Below are 25,905 nucleotides of genomic sequence, written 5' to 3' on the forward strand. Positions count from 1 at the left end.
TAATATAACATTGTATGTCAACTGTCATTGAAAAATAAAAAAGTATTAAAACAAAATATCTCCTCCTTGCCTTCCCTACTTTAACACTGGCAGTAGAAAATAAACATTTAGCACAATTTTGAAAATCAGCTCTATGATCCAAGTTTACCCACAATAGCCAAAGCTACCTGGAGATGAGATATATAGTATCTAAAGGTCATATGATCTTTCCACAATCTACCCTCAAGACAACTGTTCCAATTGTATTACTCCTTACACATAATCTATCCTTCCCCCAGCCACAAAGCACCCTATCACCCTCCATAATTAAACTTCTCGTACCCCAGTTTCAGCCTTTCTACCTACCTGTTTGCTCATACTCTTTCCTCCACCTGAAATGTCTACTGCTCCTTACTGATAAGGCCCAGTTCTCCCCCTTGACAAAAGCAGTTATCTTGCCTGATTTGTGGTGGCGCGGTGTCACCTGGAATGCTGAGTTGCTGGTTTGAAACCCCAGGCTTGTCTGGTCAAGGTACATGCGAGAAGCAACTATGAGCTGATGATTCCAGCTATTCCCCATTGCCACCCCTCCTCTCTCTAAAATCAATAATAAAATCTTTTTTAAAAAAGTATTATCTCTCTCCTCTCATTTTCCAGGTAATACAGCTATCTCTAATGACATAGTCCCTACTACACTGAGGATATAACCTGTGCTTTCACTTTTGGATTTCTTCATTTTCCCCAAAACAGTTAACTTTGTTATATAATAGACACTCAATATGTAATTGCTAATGAATATATCAATTTCCCCAAGACTAGTATCTTGTTTGATAGAGACCCAGCTTTACATTGCTAATAACTGATAATATATCATTTGCAGATAAATAGATGTCAATAATTAAATCCTATAAATCAAACATAGCCCCCAAGAATCTTACTGACTTTAACTGGTTTATCAAACCTTTTCTAGTCATACTGACCATCAGAAAAGATAGTTTGTCTTAAAGTTCATTCACAAATTTGGAACTCAAAACAACCTTGATTTCCAGACAAGTTCACAAAAGCCTTAAGATCAGAGTACCGGATTTGATTTATTTAGTGACCAAACCACCATGTATAATATTCAGAAGTTCAATTTCTGGTGCCAAAGTTTATCTAACCCCCTGAACATACAGCAACAGAATTGTGCATTCCTTCCTTCCTATCCCTTTCAATAACCCTACCACAAATTACCTAGGAAAAGGAAAGAGTACTTCACTCAGTTCCATAACAAAGGCATCTAATACCAGGAAAGCAGCTAATAAGAGGAAGGAAAGGAGATTCTAAAATGAGGGTTTGAAGAGAAGGGCTGAAGAAACCAGCGTCTATTAACTCTTGTCCGTACAAGACATTTATTTAAGAGGTCCCTCTCCAGTTTTCTCTCCCATACTCCCATTAACACTTTGCATTCCACCATTAGGCACTAAAGTTTATCCCAAACACATCATGTGGTAAGGTATCAAAGAATTGCAAAAATTAATATTAATTTTTTAGGAGAGTTAGGTTTCTTGCCTCTCCTTTCTGTAGAGAATGAAAGAAAAGGAATACGGAAGTTTCCTGGCTTACAGGGACATACTATATTATTATAGAAAATCCCCTTTTACTAAGAAGCTTAAAGGGCATTTTATAATTTAGACTAAGCATACAGAGAGATTTTGTAAATATGATTTTTATACTTGTGTGTGATTTACACAAGCTCAGGATGGACGACAGCATTGTATTTTTTTTATTTTATTTTTTAGAGACAGAGTCAGACAGGGACAGAAACAGAGAGATGAGAAGCATCAATCAGTTTTTCGTTGAACATTGAGACACCTTAGTTGTTCACTGATTGCTTTCTCATAGGTGCCTTGACCATGGGCCTTCAGTAGACTGAGTAACCCCTTGCTTGAGCCAGCAACCTTGGGTCCAAGCTGGTGAACTTTTTGCTCAAACCAGATGAGCCCATGCTCAAGCTGGCGACCTCAGGGTCTTGAACCTGGGTCCTTGGCATCCAGTCCAATGCTCTATCCACTGCGCCACCGCCTGGTCAGGCAACAGCATCTTTATTATATGCGGCTTAAGTGTCTGTCGCCTATAGCTTATTAGTTGCTTGCATAACTGTACTAGCCAATGGGGTGAAGTTGCCACGGCTGAATGCAAATTGAGCAGGTCAGGGGGAAGGTGAACATTTGTTTGCATTGGCAATCATCTGTTTTACATAAAAACTACGTCTTAACGTAATTTCTTTTAAAAATGCCTCCTAGAAAATACAGCACTGAAGAGGAGAGAAAAGGAGCTATGTCATAATAGCTAAGTCTTTGACTGGCTCCTCTAAAGGTGAAATACATGTCATTCCAAGAATTGATTTGGCTCCATCTCAAACAGGGTTGCCGTTTCAATTGATACAGAGACAATTTCCTGTAAAACTTGCCTTTGCTATGACCATCAATAAGTCTCAGGGCCAAACGCTTAAGCGTGTTGGCATTTTTTTACCTGAGCCTGCATTTGGACACGGTCAACTTTATGTTGCCTGTTCAAGAGTTCGTGAAAGAACGGACGTAAAATTAAAAATAATTGATGATCCTCTGCAAGGCGAGCTTAAAAATGATGGAAAGATCTACACAAGAAATGTTGTGTACAAAGAGATCTTTGACATGTGAATTAACATTTTATTATTTAAATCCCCTTTATTTATTGAGCTAGCGGTGGCTCTTAAGAAATGTACCGCCAGTGGTTTCCTTCATTGCACTCTACTTTAAGCAATTAAGCAAGTAGAAGGGGGAAACCCCGTGGGGCTCTAAGCAAAGGGGCATCCTCGCCGCCTGCCCTGGGTAATTCAGTTTGAATTAGCAGACACCTTTGCACAAATCATTTTAATTACAATTTATAATATCTAGAACAGCAGTCATTTCGTATGACTGCCGGGCTTTCTAGTTGTATTATAAATTAAGAGGTTTTGTATGAAGGTTTTATGTAAAAATGAAGAGTCATTTGTATAAATGACTAGGTTTGGAATGAAAGTAGGAAGAAGACTGGATTCTCTCCCTTCCCCCACACCTGTGAGGAAAAAGGTAAACAGCTAGCCAGGTGCAGAGGAAGGAAGGAAGATTAAGTGGGCCTTCTCCTTTCCTCTTTCTTTCTCCTTAATGGGCAATTTACAAAGGTTTATCCTCTGACATCATGTAAACCCCTCCTATCCTGAAAACGTGTGATTGACATATGTACCTCTAGAGAAAGGGATGGCAGATGGACACTTAAGATTTGGGGATGTCTTTTAATATGTAAAACAACATCCTTCGCTATTGTGTTACCTTGTAAATTTTAATATGTAGAAATGTAGAAATATTTTTTATAAATCCTATAAACGAATGTTAATAATTATGTAATGCTCCCCTCCTTCTCCTTTTCCCGCCAACCTGTATGTGATCAAGTGTATATAACCAGCCTCAGAGCTATATTCTGGACCGCACGATTTGGGTTAGCTATACCTTGTGTTTGTCATATGCAGCCGGCTGTAAAGCCAGCAGCCACGGCCAGGGCCACTATCAAAGCAGCCTCCTGGCCCATGCAGGTTCGCATTGAATTCGGACAGTCGGTAAAGAAACAACGGAGCCACAAACTGGTGGGCCATAGTCTTTAATCCTAGCTTGCACCCGGCGGGCAAGTAAAAACATACACTGGGCTCCAAAACCCACTCACATTCAGTGCTCACAAAGCTACTGACTTATCCGAGTTTCCTAGAATCAAAGGTTTCTAGCTCACCAGCCTTATTCTCCTCAGTTCCCCACCTCCTTCCTTATCCCAGATACAAACTCTACACAAACTGGCATCTCACTCAGCACTCCGCCATCTTGGCTGCTTTTCCCGGCCTCCTCCACGTGGCCTCCTTCCGCTGCTGGCTCTACTCTCTCTGCTCTCTCATGCTAATCATCCCAGGAACCAAGAGCGCAAGCTCCCGCTCCGTCCCCATTTTATAGTGTAGAAATCCAAACCCTTAATCCAATATACAAAATAGGGAAGTCTCTAATACAAAGTCACTTCTCTGAGGCATGATTGGATTGTACCACCCCACATCAAAACGGGTGGGAAAGGCTTAATCCCAAAACCAAGCCCCAGGCTACAAGGATTCTCAACACACATTAATATCACCTGGGTGACGGCCTCACGTGGGCAGCGCTATTTTTAACAAAGTGAGCATAATATATTTTATCTGCCCAACACCGGCTTATTAATAAATCTCCTCCTATTAACAAAACTCCTAAAAATTCATTTGGACTTGGTGTCTCTACGTAAACCCGGCGGAACGCTACTTTACAACATTCATAATGCTCTTTCTTGCCTCTATGTGCTAATTTGTTCAAGAGAAACCCTTTTCCCAATCTTGCAAATCACTATTCATCCTTAAAATTCCTGTTACCTCTATGAAGAGATCACCAACCTACTTCAAACTTAATTAGTCCAGCCCCTAGTACTTTGCTACTTAATTAAAAAGCATTATGCACTTATCTCATATTACAATTATTTGTTTAAACATCATCACTATTAGATCTCATGTTTCTTTTAAAGTCAAAGATTAAGAGTCATTCATCTTTACATTCTTATTTAGACCATCATTACTCTCTCTTAGCACTCTACTGCTTCTGATCAGGGTTTTTGCCAGTAGTGCTCAATGTTAAACAGAATTCCATCTCAGAACCTTTCCCTTATATTCTTGCTCATAGAGCAGGCAACAGGTTTTAATACAGTTTCCTAGAGAATTTTACTAAAATAACATGAAATACGATTTTCTCTTAAAATTATTTTTCCACTCAGGCCCTCTCCAAGAAAAACAGTCACACAAAATAATAACTCTTGAGTCTTTAGGTACACAAATGAATTAAAATTTATCTACATTTCATTTTTAAAAGAAAATTAATTTGGATTTTCACAGGCAATTCACCACCGAGTCCTAAGAATAGAAGAAAAAGGGCATAACTGAAGTAGGTAGTAGGAAGAAGCCAATCAAGGTCAATGCCCAGCTCATTCAATATAGTATATTAGTCATATATTTCAGTTCTGACTACATTAGCACTTTGTTTTTGCCAATGTCATATAACAAAGCACACAAGCACTTAGCAAACATCTGCTATCAGATGTGGCTAACACAAAGTCTAAAATCCATGATTCCCTGGAATTCACTTTTAACCAATCACAAGCAAATAATAATCTGAAGAGAAAGAAAAGAAAACCTAACATTTGACTAGTTAAGCTCATCTGATGTAAGTCAAATATACCAATAATAGATAGATCTTGAAATAAATAAGTTGAGGTATCACACTGCTCTAATTTTACATGATCTAATTCTGGAAATTTATTTCCCAAGTTCCACAATTCCTCACAATTTCAACCAATAAAAATTTATTTGATCATGAAAACAGAAGTTCAAACAACCACTACATCACAGCAAAGACTACTACTTTTCCTACAGCAATCTTTCTCTTCCTTGATATAAAAAATCCTAAAACACTGTTTGATAACACATTAGAAACCATCCATGGAAACTTTATCATCCCTCATTTGTTTAGCATCTTTTTATTGCATACTTGCTATATGTTGTAGGGTAGAAAAGAAAACATACAAGGGCTCTCTAGAAATAAATATAGAAGCTATAAATAATTACAACATATAAAAGGTATTGTGAGGAAGTATAAGATACAATGGAAACATGCACACTATTCAATGTGGACAAAAATAACTGTTTACTGATCATACACAGGCAACCAAGTGTTATCTCTTCACACATTTAAAAGACAGTATTGAGAAGCTAAAAAATGGTTTTTGGATTAGATTAAGTGGTCCATCCAGTTGAAAGAATGATTAAAATATTTCCATTATCAGTCAATGAGCTACATACAGTACTGCAGACTGCCATCAAGAAAATATTTTTCTCCTTCACTAATCTCTATTTTCACATTACACAGTGTAAGGTCAATGGGCAATGGGGGAAGGTCACATGAGAAACCAGACCCAGGAACTATAGCTGGAACCGCCCACACCCATGCACAGCACAAGAAACTTCCCAGGAGTCCTTTGGAAAAGAGCGACTGTACGTCAGCCAATGAGATTTCACCAGGTCATATCAACATGCCTTCACCCTGCAGACCCTATAAATTCCCCCCACGCGGATTTCTCCATGCGATTTCTCTGGCCCATCCCCTGGACCAGAGAACCTCATTGGGTGGGATGCGCTATACTAAATAAAGCTTTTATTATTCCACACTTCATGGCTACACCCTTCCTTCTTCCTTGGGGGGGGGGGGGGGCAATACCTTACATTTAGTGCTGAAACCCGGGAGGAGTTAGAAGTCCACAAGGACTGCTCCTCTCTCCTTCCCCTCCAAGGAAGAACCAGGATCTCCGACCTTCTACCCACTTCAGCACATGGTGCAGTAAGTCCCCTACCTCCAGCCTCCCCGTCCAAAACTGCAGCTGTGTCAGGGACCTCTTTTCCATTCCAAGTGCGTGTGTGCCCATGGAGACGTTCCAGTCACTTCCACTTTACTTAACCATCGGTGGCCAGAAATTGAGTTGCGAGATGCCAATTCTCATTTCTGACCACTCTGAGGACTGAGGGCGGCCGTGGGGGCGCAGGAATCTAAACCTAATCCAGAAACACTCCTGGAGTTGTCTTACCCAAAATCTCTCCCTCCCTAAATAAGAAGAAACTGTTCTTCTCCGATGTGGCCAGGCCACAGAACCCACCGGATAGCCAGACCAGGTGACCTCCTAAAGGAACTTTCCATTTTAACATTCTCACCAATTTATCACCAAAGGAACTGGGAACTGGTTGGAGATCTCTTATATTCAGGGCTCCTAGTATTTGTGCTCCTGTCCTAATCTCTGTGCCGCCTGCTACACGGGCACAGGCCCTTTTTGGCCAGATAAACTTCACCTAAACCCTCCACTTCTGATCTATCCTCCTTCACCCACACCCAACTCTCTCCCCCTACTGCCTGACCCCCCAGGGGCGCCCCTCTCTTCGGGACCCCTCTATGGTCCTTCTGTGGACCTCTTTCACTCGGGTCTCTTCCCTCCAAGAACCCCCTGCCCTCCCTTCCCAGGATCCTGTTTCTCATTCACTTGCAAATACCAGTCCCTCTTTCTCCTCCCCTGCTGGCCAGGGGCCCCTCCCTTCTCCACTGTGTTCTTAAGCCTCTCTTCGGTCAAGCCATTTTCCACCTACCATTGACCCTCACGCTGGTTTGCTGTTCTCCTAACCCCACGCCTAACCCAATCTTTTTGCAGGAAGGCCTGGCCCTGTCCTGCCTCTGGTATTTCTGGCTGGATCTGGGTGCCGGGCTCCCCAGGAGTCCCCCTCCTCTTATTCTCAACCCCTAAACGCCTATCCGGGACCTATGAACACGGCATTTAAAGTTTTTAATAATCACGACTAGTAGAAAAAGGCCGAGGTTACTCGCCAGGCCCACATGCAGCAGAAGGTAACTCTCCAAACCCAGACTCCTGTGGCAGCCCTGAGGCCAGCAGAGCAACAGGGACAAGGCATAGGTGTCTGACCCAAGTCCAGGCCACAAGGAGGAATCCCACCAGGAGCTTGCTTTAAATGTGGCAAGCAGGGTCACTGGTCCCAGCAGGGCCCCTGCCCACAGCTGTCCACTGAGCCCTGCCCCGACTGTGGGCAGCCCGGTCACTGGCAGAACAATTGCCCCTTTGGGCAACGGGCTTTTCCTTGGCGCCTCTGTGGGGATGACAGGCCACCCAGGTGGGGGACCAGGTTAGTCAGACGGGCCCATCGCTTGAACTCCTAGGCCTCATGGACGAATGACATGGCTGGACTCGGAGACGCACATCACCCTCACCAAACCCAGGGTAATGCTACAACTAGCGGGTAAGTCCATCTCATTTTTTGTGGACACGAGGGCTACCTTCTCTGTTTTGCCATCACACTCTGGACCTCTAGTTCCCTCACGGGTCTCACTTATGGGAGTGGATGGGACCCCTTCCTTTCCCCTTCATACGCCACTCCTGACATGCAGTTTTGCCTCAAGCTTGCCCCCATGCAGGACCACTGACAGTCAGAACCACTGGGCCCTACCCATCTCCTCCAGCTCACCAAAAGCCTGGACCCTGCAGATCCCCCTATTGATCCTCTTTTTTTAAAAATCCTTACAGGACCGTATCCGCGAAGTTTCTCAAGTCACGGTCAAACAGATGTGGGCAATGGGGGAAGGTCACGTGAAGAACCAGACCCTAGAATTTGGCTGGAACCACCCACACCCATGCATGCCACAAGAAACTTCCCAGAAGTCCTTTGGAAAAGAGCGACTGTCCGTCAGCCAGTGAAATTTCGCCAGGTCATATCACCTCGCCTTCACCATGCAGACCCTATAAGTTTCCCCCAAGCGGATTTCTCCATGCGACTTCTCTGGCCCCTGGCCCCCAGACCAGAGAACCTTGTCGGGCGGGATGCGCTGTACTAAATAAAGCTTTTGCTATTCCACACTTGGTGGCTATGCCCTTCCTTCTTCCTCCGCAGGGAAACATGTCAACTTCAAAAGAAGGGCATTTGAAAAAACTCAAATGCTCTTAATTTCCTTAATACCACCTTGTCTCTTCACACCATGTATAAAAATTAACTGAAAATTGATCAAATCTAAAAGAGCTAAATACTATAAAACTTGTAGGAGTAAAATTAGGTATAACTGTATAACTGTGGGTTAGCCAATGGTTTCTTAGATATTATACCAAAAGCATAATCAGAGAAAATATAAAAATATTACAGAAAATTAAAAAATTTTATCAAAAGGCACTACCAAAAAGTGAAAGGACAAGCCAAACCATGGGAAAAAATATCTGCATCGTATAAGGATAACTTAGAACCTGAAGTTTATGAAGAATTCTAACATCTCAAATATAGAGAGAACCAAATTTTAAAATGGGCAAGGATCTGAATAGACTTCTTTTTCAAAGATGAACAAATGGTCAATAAGCATATGAAAAGATGCTCAACATCATTAGTCATTAGGGAAACACAAACCAAAACCACAAGATACCACTTAACACTCACAAGAATGACTACAATAAAAAAAATTTTAACTAACTTTTTAAAGAAAGGGAAAAGGAAAGAGAGAGAAACACTAATTTGTCATCCACTTACTTATGCATTCATTGGTTAATTCTTGTATGCGCCCTAAATGGGATCTAACTAGTTTTTTTAAAAAAACCTGAAAGTAGCAAGTGTTGACAATAACATGGAGAAATTGGAACCTTCAAACATTGAAGTTGGGAAGGTAAAATGGTACAGCTACGGTGGAAAACAGTCTTCTAATTCCTCAAAAACTTAGACACATAATTACTTGACCCAGCAATTCTCCTATGTATTTACCCAAGAGAACCAAAAACACATGTTCACACAAACACTTGTACAGAAATGTCCACAGCAGTGTTATTCTTAGTGGGTTTGAGGGAAGTAAACAACCCAAATATTCACCAAAAGGTGAATGGATAACCAAATTATGGTATAAAAGAAAAAAGTACTGTTACGTGCTACAGCACTGATGAACTTTGAAAACATGCTCAGTGAAAGAAACCAGACATAAAAAGCCACATACTGCATGACTCCATTTATGTGAAATGTCTAGAATAAGGAAATTCATTATGTAAATGTGAATTACATTGCAATTTAAAAACTGCAAAAAGAAATAATCACTTTACCTCACAATCTCCTTTTCCCATTAGCTTTGGATTAAATGACAATATTTCAAATCACTCAATACCATGCATGAAATAGATTTCTGCAAATGATAATCGTTTCAAGAACATCAAAAAGGCGTGCCAATCCTCTCCAGTGTGAATACCACCTGCTATTTACTTTTTGATATATACTTAAATTACAGTAAGATTTTTGCATATTAGATGTATTTAAAAGGTACATTTCTATTTGTTAAGTATCTACTTTAACTAACTCTATCACCAGCACATGAAGCTTTAAGCATATACACACACCATAACCCGTTTTCAGAGCTTATAATCACGAGACCACCTAATTATTAATATTATTATATAATCAGTAGAAATATGTACATTAATACACAGCAAGTAAGAATACCCTATAAAGTCACTTCTCAAGTTTTATCTGCAGTCTTCAGTAAGGGCAGAAGTTAGTAAAACATTTCTAGCTTCCTCAACCACTACTTAGAAAGTATCCTTTGAGTAAAATTACAGTCCCTAAATTGGTTTAAAGTACTAAGTTTTATGACTATAAATACCAGCACGATTTCAGAAATCACTGCTGAAATTTCAAGTGTTCAGAGAAAACTCGAAGGTATTCCCACTAGTGCCTGGAATCAACTGATAGTCTAGATTTAGTGTTCCAATTATCACAATCATCACTACTACTGCTTCAACCCTTGCTTATAAGGAGGCTTCACTCTAAAAGAGCCCACTTGGCCTGACCTGTGGTGGCACAGTGGATAAAGCATTGACCTGGAACGCTGAGGTTGCTGGTTTGAAACCCTGGGCTTGCCTGGTCAAGGCACATTATGGGAGTTGATGTTTCCTGCTTCTCCCTCCCTTCTCTTTTTTTCTCTCTCTCTCTCTTCTCCCTAAAATGAATAAATAAAATCTTTAAAATGAAAAAACAAACAAACTAGACCTCTTAATGGCTCTTGCTGCACACAAAAACATGTTTTTATCAATGCTACTGATTAACTTCATTTATAATTTTGTAACCATATAATTACCATTCATGCAACTGGTAATCTCTATAAAAATATTAAATGTCAAAATACTAGGATCACTAGACTGTGTCTATAAGTTGTTCATGGAAAAGTATGAACTGTGAGAGGAGATTACATGTAATCATTCAATATTTACTAAGTAACCACAGGATCACTGATTAGGTAATTTTGGGATAAAAAACATTACAAAAAGAACAGTTCCTATTCTACAGAGAAAACATACACGAACCCAAAATAGTTCAGAATTCAAGAACTTATTTGAGTACAACTGGTGGTACCTAACCTATTTGGCTGAAAAAGAGATATTTAGATGTTTAAAAAAAAAAATGAGGAGCCTGATGAGGCGGTGACGCAGTGAATAGAGCATCGGACACAGAGGACCCAGTTTCAAAACCCAGAGATCGCAGCTTGAGGGTGGGCTCATCTAGCTTGAGCAAAAGCTCACCAGCTTGAGCGCGAGGTTGCTGACTTGAGTGTGGCATCATAGACATGACACCATGGTCGATGGCTTGAGACCAAATGTTGCTAGCTTGAGCAAGGGGTCACTAACTCTGCTACAGCCTCGTGGTCAAGGCACATATGAGAAAGCAATCAATGAACAACTAAGGAGGCACAATGAAGAATTGATGCTGCTTCTCATCTCTCTCCCTTCCTGTCTGTCCCTATCTGTCTCTCTCTCTCTCTCTCTCTCTCACACACACACACACATATACAAAATGGATAAGAGTCCAATTAATGACAAGCTTTATTAAGGCCTTTTAGAAAAAAGATACATTAATGTTAGACTCCGTTTGCCTCCGTTAGCACTCCCCTTTCCAAGTCACACAGCACATTCTTTCCAATATACTTAATATATATGATGCTTCTCATCTCTCTCATTCCTCTCTGTCCGTCCCTATCTATCCCTCTGTCTCTTTAAAAAAATTTTTTTTGCCCTGGCCGGTTGGCTCAGCGGTAGAGCGTCGGCCTAGCGTGCGGAGGACCCGGGTTCGATTCCCGGCCAGGGCACACAGGAGAAGCGCCCATTTGCTTCTCCACCCCTCCGCCACGCTTTCCTCTCTGTCTCTCTCTTCCCCTCCCGCAGCCAAGGCTCCATTGGAGCAAAGATGGCCCGGGCGCTGGGGATGGCTCTGTGGCCTCTGCCTCAGGCGCTAGAGTGGCTCTGGTCGCAACATGGCGACGCCCAGGATGGGCAGAGCATCGCCCCCTGGTGGGCAGAGCATCGTCCCATGGTGGGCGTGCCGGGTGGATCCCGGTCGGGCGCATGCGGGAGTCTGTCTGACTGTCTCTCCCTGTTTCCAGCTTCAGAAAAATGAAAAAAAAAAAAAAAAAAAAAAATTTTTTTTAGCCTGACCTGTGGTGGCACAATGGATCAAGCGTTGACCCGGAACTCTGAGGTTGCCGGTTCGGAACCCTGGGCTTGCCTGGTCGAGGCACATGTGGGAATTGAATTGATGCTTCCTGCTCTGCCTCTTCTCTCTCTCTCTCTCTCTCTTCTCTAAAATAAATAAATAAAAAAGAATTTAAAAGTTAAAAAAAATAAAGAGAGAAAGAAAAAAATTGAGGATCCCAAAGAGCTTTTGGTTATGTGGTTTTTGTCTATCACTATTTACTGTTGGAAATTAATACTGAGCCTAACTGGTGGTGGTGCAGTGCCTAGAGTGTTGACCTGGGGCACTGAGGTTCCAGGTTCAAAACTCTGAGGTCCCCAGCTTGAGTGCAGGCTCACTAACTTGAGCATGGGTCACCAGCTTGAACATGGGATCACTGAAATGATCCCCTGGCTGCTGGCTTGAAGCTCAGGGTCACTGGCTTGAGCAAGGGTTCACTGGCTCAGCTGAAGCCGCCCAGTCAAAAGACATATTATAAGAAGCAATCAATGAACTAAAGTGACCCAAGCAAGAGTTGATGCTTCTCATCTCTCTCCCTTCCTGTCTGTCTGTCTGTCTGTCTCTCTCTCTCTCACACACACACACACACACACACATGCACACAAAAGAATTAAAACAGAAAATTTAAAATATTTAACTCCTTTTTTAAAACTTATCACGTTAACATTTCCCATGAAAAATAACTGTATTTTCCAAAACCAAAATTCAGAGCAGTGGCAAAATTTAGAACATTTGCAAAACTCTTTACTATCTAGCTTAACAGGAAACAGTTTGATTTTCACATCTACTACTACATTCAACCAGTTACAACATCACACACCGCATAACCTCTGGAAACCACCACTGTACACTGGTGAAAGAATGAAAATGGAAAAGACAAATACTGTCAGCATACAAATATAGTTTATTTTTTCCCCATTGATTTTTGAGAGACAGGGAAGACAGAAGGGAGCAAGGGAAGGGGGTAAGGAGAGGTGGGAAGGGAGAAAGGGAGGGAGGAGGGAGGAGGGAGGAGAGAGGGGGAAGGAGGGGGAGTGAGTAGAGGGAGGGGAGTAGGTAGAGGGAGGGGGAAGGGGAGGGGGAGGGGGTGGAGAAGGAGGGGTAAAAGGGGAGGGAGAGGGGGGAAGAGGAGGAAGGAGAGAGGGGAAGAGGGAGCAGGAGAGGGAGGGGGAGAGATGGGAAAGAAGTATCAATTCATTGTTCCACTTAGCTGTCCCATTTAGCTGTGCACTCATTGATTGCTTCTGGTACATGCCCTGACCTGAGATCAAACCTGGGACCTCAGTGCACCAGGAAGATGCTCTATCCACTGAACCACCCCGCCAAGGCCTAGACCACACAAATATACTTAAAGAGCCTTGGGGATTCCCAGGAGTCCTAGGATCACACTTTAAAACCACTGCCATGAATAGATGTGTATGGTTTATTCATTTCCTGTAATAGGAAAGCACTATGGAGGAAGTCACACTGAGATGAAACTGCAGGCCTGATGCTAGCCTAGACTGCTTAAATTCAAATTTCAGTTCTCCTCTTCCTGGCAGTGTGATCTTGGGCCAATCATTAAAAAGGTGATAATAACAAAATCTCTCTCACAAAATTACTGAAAGAAATAAGCACGTTAATAAATGTAAAGTGTTTAGTATGGTGAGTGCTCAGCACAAAATAAGCACAAATAAGTTTTTGTTAAATAAATATAAAATCAATCTAGGCAGCCTGACCTGTGGTGGTGCAGTGGATAAAGCATCGACCTGGAAATGCTGAGGTCGCCGGTTCGAAACCCTGGGCTTGCCTGGTCAAGGCACATAGGGGAGTTGATGCTTCCAGCTCCTCCCCCCCTTCTCTCTCTTTGTCTCTCTCTCCTCTCTCTCTCCTCTCTAAAAATGAATAAGTAAATAAAATTTTTAAAAAAAAATCAATCTAGGCATAAACACAAAACCAAGCTGTCAATATTTCTACTACACTCTAATTTAGTAAGAAATCCTTAAAATGCTGATAACCTGGAAAATTACAACTCTAAACAAAACATTTAACACAAAGGTTAGGTTCATCAAATTCTCTTTTAAAGGAATATCATTAGTAAAATCTAATTGCCCAGAAACTATTCTCCATGAAAAGAATTAGATACAAAGTAAACATCAAAATTCTAAAAAGTCAAATCCAAAATTTTCACATCTCTTAAGCAATGTATAAAGCAGTTTAACTGGGAACACACTGAGACAGAACACAAAGGAACGGAAATGCCACTTCAGGCACCAAAAAGAACAGGAAGAGCAAAAAGCCTTTACTTTGAAAATGTAACCCTATTTCTTGGTAGGGCTCTAACTTCTTGCCAAGAAGCCTTTAAGTTTATTTTTATTCTTTGATTTTTAAGGGAGAAATTATGAAATTATGCACTTTGGAACTGAAGGAAAGAGAACAGAAGCAACTTTCTATGCCTTATAGTTAACTTTCACATTAAATATCTAAACAATAATCAGTGTCAAAATGAACTATTTTATTTAAATTAAAGTAATTCTGACAATTAAAATGGATTATTTTTAACAATTAATGTACTTTAAAAATATCTAATTATTTTATACAAGTGATTCACAAATCAAATGAGAAATAGTCATGTCATATGAAGTTTTCCTGCACCCACTCTAAATTAAATCCATACAGATGATGTATTATAGAATTGTATACCTAAAACCTATATAATTTTTTTTCTTTTTTTCTTTTTGTGAGAGAGACAGGAAGGAAGAGAGATGAGAAGCATCAGCTTACAGTTGTGGCACGTCAGTTGTTCACTGATTACTTCTCATATATGCCTTAGAAGAGGGAGAGCCTCAAGCCAAGTCACTGACCCCCTGCTCAAGCCAGCGACCTTGGGCTTCAAGCCAGCAACCTTTGGACTCAACCCAGCGACCTTGGGAATGATCCTGCACTCAAGCTAGTGACCTAGGGGTTTCAAACCTGGAACCTCAGCATCCCAGGTTGATGTTCTCACTGTACCACCAGTCAGGAGGAAACTTACATAATTTTATTAATCAATGTCATCCTAAAACATTCTATAAAAATAAATAAAGAGGAATTCTCATAAAGCAAAAGAAGTTAAATTTAAAAAATAAATTAATTTCAAAGACACCTTTAAAAATTATTCAGATATACAAAATATATACTAAAAATGAAAGGCATTGCTATAAGGATAAAAAAGTGTGAAGTCTAATAGTATTTCTTATCACAAGTCCACCAGTGAAGCCTGATTACTTCACAAAGATATTTATATTTTAGAATTTGTTAATTACAAATAAGACAGCTACCTAAATGGCTATATATGTCAAGTTCTCTTCAGAATTTCTTTAAATACAGACTATCCAAAAACCTAATCAGACATATTAAGGAGAAAAACTTTTATGTTTATGGAATTCTACTATACTGCTCACAAAAATTAGGGGATATTTCAAAATGAATATGAAATGATAAAATAGTCCCTAAATTTTGTGAGCAATATAGATATCTCAGACATCTGATATTTGTCTTTTGATATAGTCAGATCTTATCATTACCACTTTCATAACTCCATTAGCATTTTCTGTGCTTCAGAATTAAAGACTAAGTGACAGAACAGATCAAATAATGAAAAATGAAAATATAAATCATATAGTTTATTCTTACAGGAAAGAACACTAAGCCACTAAGCCCAAACATTAACTATAAAATAACTGTAAAACAAGATTCATTTGAAAAGCCTGTTACCTTTTTGCTAAACAAGAGACTCCTTGGGATAGTTTTCAACTTAATGTCTTCCTAACATGCATCTTCTTGCAAATCAAATCCTGGTTACCAGATACTTTCTCCACAATATGTAAACAAAGCATCCACTGGATGTCCTTAAGACATTAAAAATCAATACACCTGCTTAAAAAGGTAATTATTTCAAGTTCTGTGAAAATATTATACACATTTTCAATGGAAAACTACTAACTCAAATAAAAATTCACCTTCTACATAAAAGATTCACTAATTCCTACTTTAAAAAAAGTTTCCACAATTAAAATTAGGTAGGTCTAGATCTACACAATTCCCCCACTATGTCTACCATAGAGACATGCTTATAATAGACGCTTAATAAGAACAGAATCTTGATTTCGTTGTAGAATGTAAGGCAGATGGTGGTTTGAATGAAGTGTCTCTAAAAATTAACTAGGAAAAACATGGATTAAAAAAGTGAAAACATTGTAGCCATTAACAAAAATGTTACATTCCAGTGAAACAGGTTGCAATGTAAATGCCCAAGACAGTAAATTAAACCAGTATAAAGAAAATTAATCATATAAAAAAATAAGACTATAGGTTGTTAAATCAGCTAAGAAAGTTTTTAAATTAAAAATTTATAAATTGAAAAAAATTTATAAATTTAAAAATTGTGTTTGTCTATACTTCAACCATGATGAATGTTTTAAGCATTCTACACCTTTTTCAAATGGAGTTAAAGAGACTACTTTCCATACATATGGTTTGCCTCTCCCATAGCTAAGAGAGAGGGTTAAATTAGATAATGGTTAGGAAGTGCCTGGCAAAGTAAAGTCCTTCAAATTTACATTTGAACTCTTACAGGCTATTATTTTTCTACTTTAATTATGGCCACAAAAGGCCCAGAATTAAATGTAAATCATGTTGTTTTTTTCATTTTATTTTACAGAGACACAGAGAGTCAGAGAGAGGGACAGACAGACAGGAACAGCGAGATGAGAAGTATCAATCATTAGTTTTTCCTTGCGCGTTGCAAAACCTTAGTTGTTCATTGATTGCTTTCTCACATGTGCTGTGACCACAGGCCTTCAGCAGACCGAGTAACCCCTTGCTTGAGCCAGCGACCTTGGGCTCAAGCTGGTGAGCCTTGCTCAAACCAGATGAGCCTGCGCTCAAGCTGGCGATCTCGGGGTCTCGAACCTGGGTCCTTCTGCATCCCAGTCCAACGCTCTATCCACTGCGCCACCGCCTGGTCAGGCAAATCATGTTCATTTTTACAAGTTTGTTTCAAGTTTGACAACTCTATTCACACTAGAGACACTAGTTAACACTATTATCTATTGACACCTATAAGCAAAAGATCTTTCTTAAACAAGTATATAATGTAGCATGGATTATGCCATAATTCATGGATTATAATAATCACTTCCTAATATGGAAAGACCTTGGGGAAGTACATAGAAAACACATCCACACTCTAAAGCTTATGGAAAAAAAAAGCCCTAAGCAAATTTTGGTTAAGCACTAACATTTTAAAAATGGAGTCGTTAAAAAATATATAAATACATAATAAAATTATTTTTATTAGGTTCAACTAAGTAGACAATAGATTGGGGGGACATTAAAAGGTACAACACAACTATGCCTCACTAGAAAGAAAACTACTTATAAGAGGAAAAATCATCTCTACATTAAAGCCTAAAATTCACAGTGTCAGGCCCCAGAACTGTTTATGAAAGTCTTTTCAATTTTCTCGTTTAGAAAAACCACTCATTGATTAGACTATACTTCACTCATTTATTTCATTAGTGAGAACTAGTTAGAAATGCATTTTAAGCAATTCAAAGATAATAGTATCACTGTATTTTAAAAGCCTCACTGAAAGGAAATAGAGTAGGGGGCTCTTCATTTACATAAAATTTTTAAAAATCAAACATTACCAAGAATACTCAAGTTCTAAATAAGCAGGAGTTTATAAACCCAAGTGGTAGAGGAAAAGAACTACAAACGTGGGAGTACCCTACAAACTTAATCCCAGTCAGCATCTGCAGTAGCTTCTATTCCCAGAAAAACGGTTAACATTCATAAAACCCCAAGTAAATATCACCATCCTAACCTTACCTAGCCTATTTTCTGAGTATTTTTGGCAATGTGTTAAAAGAACTGCTAAATTTGAAGGCAAACACCTATTTAAAAAGGACATTTTAAAAGCTGCATCGATTCGTTATAATTTACCATTTTGAAAGGAACAGGACAATAGTTCACAGTTAAAGTAATTTCTTCACTTACCCCTATTACCAAAAAGAAAAAGAAAAACAAGAAAAGCATTAACACAGCGTTAGGGCAAACCATAAGGTCAGGTAGAGCCAGTCAAGCAGTCATTTAAAGAGATATACAGTAGAAATGTCTACTCCAAATATCAATCAAAAAATATCAGTTTCATAATGCATTTCAAAGAATTTCTGTGTATTAAAATTTCAACATTTAAATATATTTTGCATTCTCTACACAAGCAAGGACTGATAACTTAAAAAGCAGCCTGCATAACTTGCGCATCAGAGAGGACCAAGCAGTAATGATGTATGTTTTTTTAACTTGTCCAGCGAAGGAATCAGTGACAATGAATAATGGGTTTGTCTGTAGCAATAATTTGTTCTAACAGTACTTCATGAACAAAGTATCTTGGAAGAATTCACATTTCGTACATTTTTTTAAGTGCAAGCCTTATGTCCAAAGTCCAAATGAGAAATCAAAACCGGACTCCTGTCAGTGAATTTCTTTTCAGGACAAGCTGTCTCTTGCTTCGATCAGGAAAGCAAACTAACCCTCATGCAGGATGAAGTCAATCAGGCTAAGTGTCCAGTATATTTTTAAAAGACGAACTTATTATTGTATCTATTTCCCTATTTTCCCTTAATAGGTTCGGGTCAAAGCTCCCCTGAGGCAAAGCTTGAGTAATTCACTGAGCTTTGTACCTTGAGTTAAAGGAGTGGAAAGAAAGTGGATATTACAGGTGGCTTCCAGCTTTGGAAAAAGTTGGGAGGAGTTAGAACCAGTGAATGGAGTAATATTACGCCTAAAAGAAATGCTAGTCCCCGAAAAGATCGACAGCATAAGACCAAAAAGGAAGCCAAACTCAAGCATCACCAATTTTCACCAGTTTTTTAAGATGTATGTTATTTGTAGGTTTGATTACTAATCCATTTTGAATTCCAAAAGCTTCACAATCAAGCCTCTATATTAAAATCGTCAGGTTTAACAGTTCCAGGAAAAAATACCAGGTATCAGCAAACCTTTTCCCGCATCCCTATTAGAACAACAGCAACAATTAAAGGCGGGGGGGTTGCCTGACATTCACAACTTACCCCCGTCAAAAGACAGAAAATACAATGACTTAAATTCCACCGGAGGCAATTAAAAACCCCACCATTCAACAAAGCTTCCCTACACCAGATAGAATTCCTTTACTTCCACACCAACGAAGAAAAGTAATTTGGGACAAAAGTTAGGCATTGGGTATATTTAAAAGAAAAGGAAACGAAGGAATTTAACTGAAACTAGAGGCAAAGTAACCCAAATGTGGGCTGCAAAGGTGGAAGAGCAAAGTGGGGAGGAAGAGAAGAGGCTCGTGGAGCCAAGGAAGTGGGAATCACTTCAAAGGAAGACAGCCCTCGGGGTTGCGGAGAAAAGGGGATCTTGGTTCACGCCGCCAGGCGTTTACGGAAACCCGAGGGAAGCTAATGGGAAACAATGGGCCGGTGAGACCCGGAGCCAGCGGGAGACGCTCGGGAGAGGGCGACGAGGCAGCACGGGCCGCGCCGGGCGCAAGAGCCGGACACCGGGAAGGCAGGGAGGCGAGAGGCCAGGTGGGAGGCAAGCTGGCCGGCTGCGACGGGGCATCGCGGGGCAGCCTCCAGGGCGGCGAGGGTCCCGAGGAAGCCGGAGGGGAGTGGCTTGTCAGGGATCTTCAGACTGGGAACGGAAGCCGTGAAGGCAGGTGTGATGGGAGCAGAAAGAACCGAGCCAGCACGACCTGAGGACCCGCCGCGCCAGACAGGACGCAGGATGGCAAGAGGCAGCTAACGAGGGGTAAGGAAGGAGAAGGGGAGAGAGACGCGGGTCGCGGGGGCGGCAGTCGGCTTCACTCACAGTCCAGGTGCTTCTTCTTGGGCCCCATGATCTCGTGGGTCGTGGCCTTGCATACTGTCTTGGATACGGCGGAGCCGGTGACACTGTGCTGGGCGGCGGTGATTCGGTCCGTCAAGCTCTGGCCGGACATCTCTGCGGCTCCTCCGCCACCCCTCCCGTTCCGCAGCCGGCGGGGACTGGGACCCCCAAGCGCCGGAGGACCCCCACCCCCCACCGCACCCCCGACCCCCACCGGCTCCTTCTCCGCCCGCCGGCCTGGGGCGGGGCTCAAGGCCGCGCGCTGCCACCCAGCCCGGAAAGAACCGGCTCGTGTCACCCGCGGGGTCAGGCACGGCGTCGGGCGCTCCTCTGCCCCCGCCTCAGCTCAGCCCACCCCTTCCCTGGTCAGCTGGAGCCGGGCAGGGCAAGAGGGACAGGCAGCTGCAGGAAAATGGCGGCGCCAGGCTCCTCCTCGGAGCTTTCCGGGCTGCCCAGGTCACGTGACTCGAGCACCGCCTCTCCTCCTCCCGCCCCTTTCCCCTTCTCTTTCCTTTTCGACGCCCGCCCCCCCCTCGCTCAGCGAGGGAAGAGCGGGGCGGTGCCCGCGTGTTACGTGATGGCACCCGCCCGGCGGGCGCAACAGGAGGCCCGCCCGGGGCGGCAGGAGGAGGGGCGAGGTGTCGCTGTGCGGGGGCGGCCGCGTCAAGTGACGATTTTAGCTATCAAGTCGCCCGAGGCTGAGTCCCGCGGAGTCACAGAGAGGGGGCGGGGCGGGGAGTCCGGCGCGCGGGGAGTCCGCTGCTACCCTCTCCTACCCTACACCGACCGCTCCAAGGTTGTCCTAGTGGCTTTGGCTGAAAGCAATAGCTTGACAAGAAGGAGGTGCAGCTGCCTTCCAGCCCCGGAGGAAGGGGCTGTCAGAGTTCTGGCTCCCAGGGATCCCCTAGCAGAATCAAGAATTGGTTTAGGGACGCCCCCAAGGCCATCCTCCAGACTGTAAGGGAGAGGAAAAGGCTTCAGCCGGCCCACTTCCTGAGCCTCATAGCAGGCCTCTCCCTATTGTGCTCTCCCTGCTTACTGACCCCAGAAGGGCTGGGGTTTTTCCTCTTTTTTTGAAAGGCTTGGAAATGTCACCTGTTTTTCTTTCTCTTTGAAAACTCGACATGTTCAGCCAGTCTAAGTTTAGATACTAGCGAGCAGTATTCTTTTCCTAGGGTGTCAAACAGGACAGGAAACATAGTTTCAGTGGAATTTGAAAAAGGAAGTAGTAGGATGATGTCAACCAGAGGTTGGCTTGAACCCTATAAGGCTAACTGATGTGATTCAAGGTTCAGACCATAGAAGGAAGAAGTTAGAGAAGTAGTAAATGGACACTTCCCATTCAAAAAAATTGAAGCATCACTACCTGCTATCTCCCCTGGTTTAGTCTTTCTTCCCTTTTCTCTTGCCTAAACCAGAGTTTCAGGGAAAGAAAACATTGACACTACCCTGTACACATTTTAGAAAAATTATTAAATCCTGTGAATATGTTCTATGAAATCCAAATCTATTAACAAAGTCTTTTAAAATGTTATTAATGCCCCACTTTTTACCTGGGTTTTGGGATGTTTTAAAATCTATATGAATGTTAAATTACAATGACAGTTCTATGTAATTCTGCTAGTTTCAAATGTAATGCTAACGTACTCAGAAACTCTGTGTACACCATCTGCCAGCCAGATCTAAAATACTGTGCTTCAATCTGGTGACTCTCAAAAGATGCAAAGCTAACAGTTAACATTTTATGTATCATATCATGAATTCTGTGGTATCCTCCCTTTCCCCCACCCTTTTTTTCACTATGGCTGGTGAAATTCTGCAACACCATGCTTTTGCCAAGAACATACAGTTCTTAAACCAGCAGGCTTGTCTTTGTCAGGCCAGTCACAAATTTCACAGAACTGTAATGACTTCCTTCAGTGCATCTGTAGTCCATCTGCACTTTGGTGTCCAGTTAGCTGCCCTGTTTCTATCTGGCAGTGCAGTTACCCTATTCTCAAGACATGTCAGTCACCATTGCTACTCTTCTATAGATTCCACTGAGTAAGTTAGAATTGGACTGAAACTCTGTACTGATAAGCCGCCTGATGAGGTCATCATAAGCATAGCCTTTAGCTATCAATTTCTAAATATTTCATTCTTAAAGCAAATGCTGGTTGAATGAGTGAATGAAAACATTTTGAAGTTACCCATTTGGAAAGACCAAAACTCATTTGATATAATCTGCCCACTTTTTCACACTTACATTTTTTCCATCCCATAATTATCTACCATACTTATTTCAGTATTTTATTAATTCTTTCACTGCATTTCAAAAAATATGTATTGAACCCTACTATGTGTCAAGCATTTTTCTAGATGCTGAATACTGCTCTAATGATGAACCCATCAGTACTTTGGAAACTAATCAGCTCTTAACTGTGATCACCAACTTAAAGCCTATTTATTAATATTTTCATTATAAATGACAGAACCAAAAATAGATGGAAAAGCTTGAATAGCACACGACATTTCCTAGGTTCCCCAATTTAAAAAAGAGAGGTGTAGGGAACAACAGGGTTTTGTTTTGTTTTTTAATTCATTTATTGATTTTTAGAAAGAGAGAGAGAAAAACTCTGAAATAAGCTACCCTGCCTAATACACTTCTTTTCTCTCCATTTAACTGATGAAGAAATTGAGGCTTAAGAAAAATTTAGTGACTTGCTTAAATTTGCTCAGCTACTAAATGGGGGAGTTAGAATGAGATCTCAGGTCTGTATGACTGTAGTCCCTAGGCTGTCACTGCGTGACTGTCTCATGACACTAGATCATATACTTCTACATTGTCATAAACTTCCATATGTCTTTTAATATACACTGCTTCACCTAGCATGCTGAAAAGACAATAATCGGTATAACCTCCAAGTTCTCTCACATATATGAGTGTCTACTCTTAACTATCTTGTCACATTTTCCTTTATTTCAGATATGTTAATTTTACAATTTCTTTTTTTTTTTTTTTTTAAGTGAGAGAAAGGAAGATAGATAGACTGACTCCCGCATGTGCCGAGTCTGGGATCTACTCGGCAACTGCTGTCTGGGGCCAGTGCTCTAATCAACCGAGCTATCCTCAGCACCTGAGGCCTACACTTGAACCAACTTCGGTTCCCCGGGCCAACACTCAAACCAATTGAACTACCCGCTGTGAGAGGGGAAGAGAGAGGGGGAGAGGGAGGAGAAGAGAGGCAGATGGTCGCTTCTCATGTGTGTCCTGATGAGAGATTGAACCCAGGACTTCCACATGCTGGGCCAACACTTTATCCACTGAGCCAACCAGCCAGGGCCTAATTATACAATTTTAATTTGACTTTTGATTTTACAATTTTAATATGTATTTAGACCTTTTATACATTTTTAGAAATGGTGTGTAGACTAGTTATTAAATATAACCTTTGCCTTAAAAGGCAAGATTAACCAAATCTTGACCCTGAATCATCATCAAAAACTCTCTAATTGTGAAATAAAATAAAAGTGGGATACAAAAAATAAAAGTTTGATACTTGAGCCATTAAGATTTCTGGGGTCTCTGGGGAGGCAAAGCTGGTACAATATTCACAAGTCAATCAATGTGATTCATCACATAAATAAAAGGAAGGAGAAAAACCACATGGTAATATCAATAGGTGCTGAAAAAGCATTTGATAAAATCCAGTACACATTCATGATCAAAACTCTCAGCAAAGTGGGAATACAGGGAACGTACCTCAACATAATAAAGGCCATCTATGACAAACCCACAGCCAACATCATACTCAATGGGCAAAAATTAAAAGCAATCCCCTTAAGATCAGGAACAAGGCAGGGGTGCCCCCTTTCACCACTCTTATTCAACATAGTTCTGGAAGTCCTAGCCACAGCAATCAGACAAGAAGAAGAAATAAAAAGCATCCAAATTGGAAAAGAAGAAGTAAAATTATCATTTTTTGCAGATGATATGATACTGTATATAAAAAACCCTAAAGTCTCAGTCAAAAAACTACTGGACCTGATAAATGAATTCAGCAAGGTGGCAGGATATAAAATTAATACTCGGAAATCAGAGGCATTTTTATACACCAATAATGAACTATCAGAAAGAGAAATTAAGGAAATAATCCCCTTTACTATTGCAACAAAAAAAAAATAAAGTACCTACGAGTAAATTTAACCAAGGAGATTAAAGATTTGTACTCAGACAATTATAAAACATTGAAAAAAGAAATCAAGGAAGATACAAACAAGTGGAAGCATATACTGTGTTCATGGATAGGAAGAATAAACATCATTAAAATGTCTATATTATCCAAAGCAATTTATAAATTCAATGCAATATCAATTAAAATACCAATGACATACTTCAAAGATATAGAACACATATTCCAAAAATGTATATGGAACCAAAAAAGAACACGAATAGGCTCAGCAATCTTGAAAAAGAAGAATAAAGTGGGAGGTATCACACTTCCTGATATCAAGTTATACTACAAGGCCATTGTACTCAAAACAGCTTGGTACTGGCATAAGAACTGGCATATAGATCAATGGAACTGAACTGAGAACCCAGAAATAAACCCACACCTTTGTGGACAACTGATAATTGACAAAGGAGATAAGAGCATACAATGGAGTAAAGATAGCCTCTTCAACAAATGGTGTTGGGAAAATTGGACAGCTAACTGCAAAAAATATGAAACTAGATCACCAACTTACACCATTCACAAAAATAAACTCGAAATGGATAAAAGACTTAAATGTAAGTTGTGAAACCGTAAGCATCTTAGAAGAAAACATAGGCAGTAAGCTCTCTGACATCTCTAGCAGCAGTATATTTGCTGATTTATCTCCACAGGCAAGTGAAATAAAAGACAGGATAAACAAATGGGACTATATCAAACTAAAGCTTTTGCACAGCTAAATGTGAACAAAATAAAAAGACAAACCACACAATGGGAGAACATATTTGACAATATGTCTGATAAGGGGTTAATAACCAAAATTTATAAAGAACTTGTAAAACTCAACACCAGAAAGCCTGACCAGGTGGTGGCGCAGTGGATAGAGCGTTGGACTGGGATGTGGAAGGACCCAGGTTCGAGACCCCGAGGTCGCCAGCTTGAGCACGGGCTCATCTGGCTTGAGCAAAGAGCTCACCAGCTTGGACCCAAGGTCGCTGGCTCCAGCAGGGTGTTACTCGGTCTGCTGAAGGCCCACGGTCAAGGCACATGTGAGAAAGCAATCAATGAACAACTAAGAAGTTGCAGCTCGCAACGAGAAACTGATGATTGATGCTTCTCATCTCTCTCTGTTCCTGTCTGTCTGTCCCTGTCTATCTCTGCCTCTGTAAAAAAAAAAAGAAAAAAAAGAAAAAGAAAAAGAAAACTCAACACCAGAAAGATAAAAAATCCAATCAAAAAATGGGCAAAAGAAATGAATAGACACTTCTCCAAAGAGGACATACAGATGGCCAATAGACAGATGAAAAAATGTTCAACATCACTAATCATTAGAGAAATGCAAATTAAATGCAAATTAAAACCACAATGAGAGACCACCTCACACCCGTCAGAATGGTGCTTATTAACAAAACAACACATAATAAGTGCTGGCGAGGATGTGGACAAAAGGGAACCCTCCTGCACTGCTGGTGGGAATGCAGACTGGTGCAACCACTGTGAAAAACAGTATGGAGATTCCTCAAAAAATTAAAAATGGAACTGCCTTTTGTCCCAGCCATCCCACTTTTAGGAATATATCCCAAGAACACCATATCACTGACTCAAAAAAGAAATGCACCCCCATATTTATGGCAGCATTATTCACAATAGCAAAGATCTGGAAACAGCCCAAGTGTCCGTCAGTGG

General features: G+C 40.9%; 1 protein-coding gene and 1 long non-coding RNA gene across 13 annotated transcripts in view; one reads left to right on the forward strand and one right to left on the reverse strand.

The window, feature by feature from the left end:
- PICALM (phosphatidylinositol binding clathrin assembly protein) overlaps positions 1–20,479 on the reverse strand; it is a 140,118-nt gene extending 119,639 nt beyond the window's left edge. For 9 of the 12 annotated variants that reach the window (XM_066370263.1, XM_066370244.1, XM_066370253.1 and 6 more), the window contains exon 1: positions 20,009–20,478. In XM_066370263.1, the coding sequence (XP_066226360.1) occupies positions 20,009–20,138 (130 nt within the window). In that variant the 5' untranslated portion in view covers positions 20,139–20,478. Of the gene's footprint in view, positions 1–20,008 lie in introns of all 12 variants that reach the window. The other 3 variants (XM_066370215.1, XM_066370204.1, XM_066370226.1) reach the window with 2 other exon arrangements.
- Positions 19,503–25,905, forward strand: part of LOC136395464 (uncharacterized) — a 40,241-nt gene continuing 33,838 nt past the window's right edge. The window contains exon 1 of the long non-coding RNA XR_010749339.1: positions 19,503–19,948. This is a non-coding gene — a long non-coding RNA (uncharacterized lncRNA). The remainder of the gene's footprint in view (positions 19,949–25,905) is intronic.

This window comes from Saccopteryx leptura, chromosome 1 (genome assembly GCF_036850995.1).
Source record: "Saccopteryx leptura isolate mSacLep1 chromosome 1, mSacLep1_pri_phased_curated, whole genome shotgun sequence".
In the NCBI taxonomy this organism is placed as follows: domain Eukaryota; kingdom Metazoa; phylum Chordata; class Mammalia; order Chiroptera; family Emballonuridae; genus Saccopteryx; species Saccopteryx leptura.